This window comes from Acyrthosiphon pisum, chromosome X (assembly GCF_005508785.2).
Source record: "Acyrthosiphon pisum isolate AL4f chromosome X, pea_aphid_22Mar2018_4r6ur, whole genome shotgun sequence".
NCBI lineage: Eukaryota > Metazoa > Arthropoda > Insecta > Hemiptera > Aphididae > Acyrthosiphon > Acyrthosiphon pisum.
Genome location: NC_042493.1, coordinates 125,745,618 through 125,748,440, shown reverse-complemented (window position 1 = coordinate 125,748,440; position 2,823 = coordinate 125,745,618). Strand labels below are relative to the sequence as shown.

Sequence of the window (2,823 nt, the reverse complement as noted above, 5' to 3'; positions counted from 1 at the left end):
TATATTATGATGTTAATTTCTTTGATGTTAATTACAGTTAGCTGATAATTGATGTTATTGAGTAATAATAAATGTTATATAGGACTAACAAATATTAATTTACATACACATAAAAAATGATATAAAAGTCTTTTATTTCTGTTATCAATGGTAACCCTATAAGTATATAAATTTAAAAAAATCGATTTTCGTAAGCCAAAACAAAATTCATGTGTGAGACTGAGCCACCCAATGGAAACCTATAGGAGTTGAAAAACGATACTATGAACACTCCCATAGTCGCTAGGAATATATTGTGTGTAAAATAAGCCAATTGGTTCAGTAGTTTCCAACTTTAAAGGCACATATAAACATACATTAATTTTTATTATTCATAAACACTTGGTTACTTCTTATATAGTCATTGTTGATTTGTTAATTTGTTTATTCTGAAGTCATAATAAATTATGAGTTATTTTCAATTCGGTAAACTATATTATTTTTTGACATACATCTTAATCAGTTGAAGCAATAACTCCAAATTTATAAATTACTTGCTGGCTATATATATTTGATGGTTTAAGAATAATACTGTTGAAGTTTTTCTAGAACATATCCAAGTATTAAAGTTAATTTTGTTTATGTATAAATTAACAACAATCAAAAAAATTACATGCGTAACAGCATCTGGAAATAGTTGTGGACGTATGCAAATTCCAGAATGCTTCTTATACATAGTATTTAATTTTCCTTTGATGGGCTTGATTTCCTGGACATGGTTAACGTGGGTTGGAGAATGTTTGATGTCATGATCTAAATTGTGTTCTTCTTCTACCAGTTCTGCGTCACTCGTAAAGTTATATTCTTCAGAGATAAAACTTTCTTGTTCATTTTCATATTTATCAAATTTTGCTAACGGTGTTTCTATATTGCTTACCGTCAGACCCTCTTCTTTGAATAATGATTTACCATAATTTGGAAAATCTTGAGCAGTATTTACATAGATACAAGGCATATCCGTGTAAATATCCAACGTGCGACCACTTTGTTTATGCACTAAGCTGAATAAAATAATGTTTTACACTGCAAACAAGTATTTTGAGCGATACAATTATAATTTATTTTTACCTGGCTGCTAAATTAAATGCTTTTCGGTCTTTTCCTTTGAACAATTTGAATGTATGATTGTATCCAGAATCAGGAACAAGAGGAAAAGCCTTTTTTAATAATCTTGGAACACGCAAGTCAAGACACGTGTTATGCACATTCTTAATCAAACCAACAGGTCTTCGCCCTGGTACTTTTATTGCCACGTATTCATCTGCATTGACCATAATTGAATGATTCATGAGTTCAGACTCTCCGGTGTTCTATAATATGTTAGTTCCAGGCATAAAATAATATTAAACCAGGAATAATGTTTAGTTCTGCATCGTTCTTACTTGTCCAGCTAAATTGAAGAACATATTTGAGGCCATATTTACTGGAGTTGATTTTGATGTCATACCAATATAGTTTACAACCAATTCATTTTTGCAAGTCAAACGAAATGTTGTACGAGCTTGAAATGTTCCTGGATAGCCTTCTTCACCATCTTTACTCGAATAAGTTAAAACCAGTTCATCATCTGCCACATACCCATCCCACATGACCTTATCAAATCCTTTTTCACCACCATTGAAGTGATGACCATCACGATTTTTGATTAGTTCATATATTTCACCATTGTCGTTTTCGAGATGACCATTACTAATATAATCTGTTACTCTGCCTAATGTACTACCGATAGAGTGTGTGTTTTGTAACCTATAGTCTGATATACACATTGAAATAAATACGTCATAATGATGTCTAAGTTTCACATATTATATTACTAATGACCTTCAATTGAGTCAAAACCAAGTAAGACATCTTCTAGTTCACCCAGTGAATTTGGTACCCAGCAGGAAATAACGGTAGCACCATAATTAATGATTTCAATAACAACTTTTTGTTCATTCATTAAAGTATATTTTGTCACTCTGACATTTTGTCCATTATCATCCTTTATAGAACAATGTTTAATACTGAACTAAGTTTTTGAAATAAACAGTTACTTTTATGCATCCATAGTTGTCTACAATTATGCGATCACTACCATAAACACTTTTTTGCTGTTCTTCTGATTCATAAATTATATCATTGAATGCATCATCACTAACTGAATTTAACAACATAGTCTCTGAAGAAAGTTCTTTAGAACCATCCATTGTTAAGCAAAATATATTAATATTTAAAGTTTAATATTTTATTTAGTTTATTATGTGCATAACAACATGTAGCTTAAAAGCAAAAATAAATATTATTAATTATTCAGTTGCTTACTATTTTAATTTTTTTAGGCCAATAAAAAAAAATTAATAATAATAATAACACTAGAATATCAACACAAATTATTTACATTTTTATATAAAAAAATTCACAAGTATTAAAGTTAAAATTTTATAATTAAAGATATTAGGTAAGTTATCAAATTGTATTCGCTGTCACTCGTGTAGTCTATGTTTCGTACATCGTCAGACAAACTGTCATCTTCTGATGAAATGTTGCATAGTTCAAATTAAATCAACCAATCAATAATGCATTTGAAAATGCGTTAGGACTTAGGATTTGATAGTAAACAATGATTATATAGTTATACTATATAGGTGATGTTATAAAAAATATAAGACCTACACCAAACTACAACTAGTACCTACCTATACTTAATGAAAAATATCAAACAGTATCTGCATGGTTATACACCAACGTATACAATAATTAACTAACAAATCAAAACTATACAATATCGGTACAATAACTTTA

General features: G+C 29.2%; 1 protein-coding gene across 1 annotated transcript; it reads right to left on the bottom strand.

Annotated features, from left to right (window-relative positions):
* Window positions 1-347: 347 nt before the first annotated feature.
* LOC100166643 (aldose 1-epimerase-like) lies at window positions 348-2,285 on the bottom strand. Its single transcript, XM_001948304.5, has 6 exons — window positions 2,076-2,285; window positions 1,861-2,023; window positions 1,422-1,792; window positions 1,108-1,349; window positions 653-1,040; window positions 348-584 (listed from the first exon to the last, which is right to left on the bottom strand). The coding sequence occupies exons 1-6, from the start codon at window positions 2,226-2,228 to the stop codon at window positions 495-497; spliced, it is 1,407 nt and encodes a 468-aa protein (XP_001948339.2). The 5' UTR covers window positions 2,229-2,285; the 3' UTR covers window positions 348-494.
* Between the last annotated feature and the right edge of the window lie 538 nt (window positions 2,286-2,823).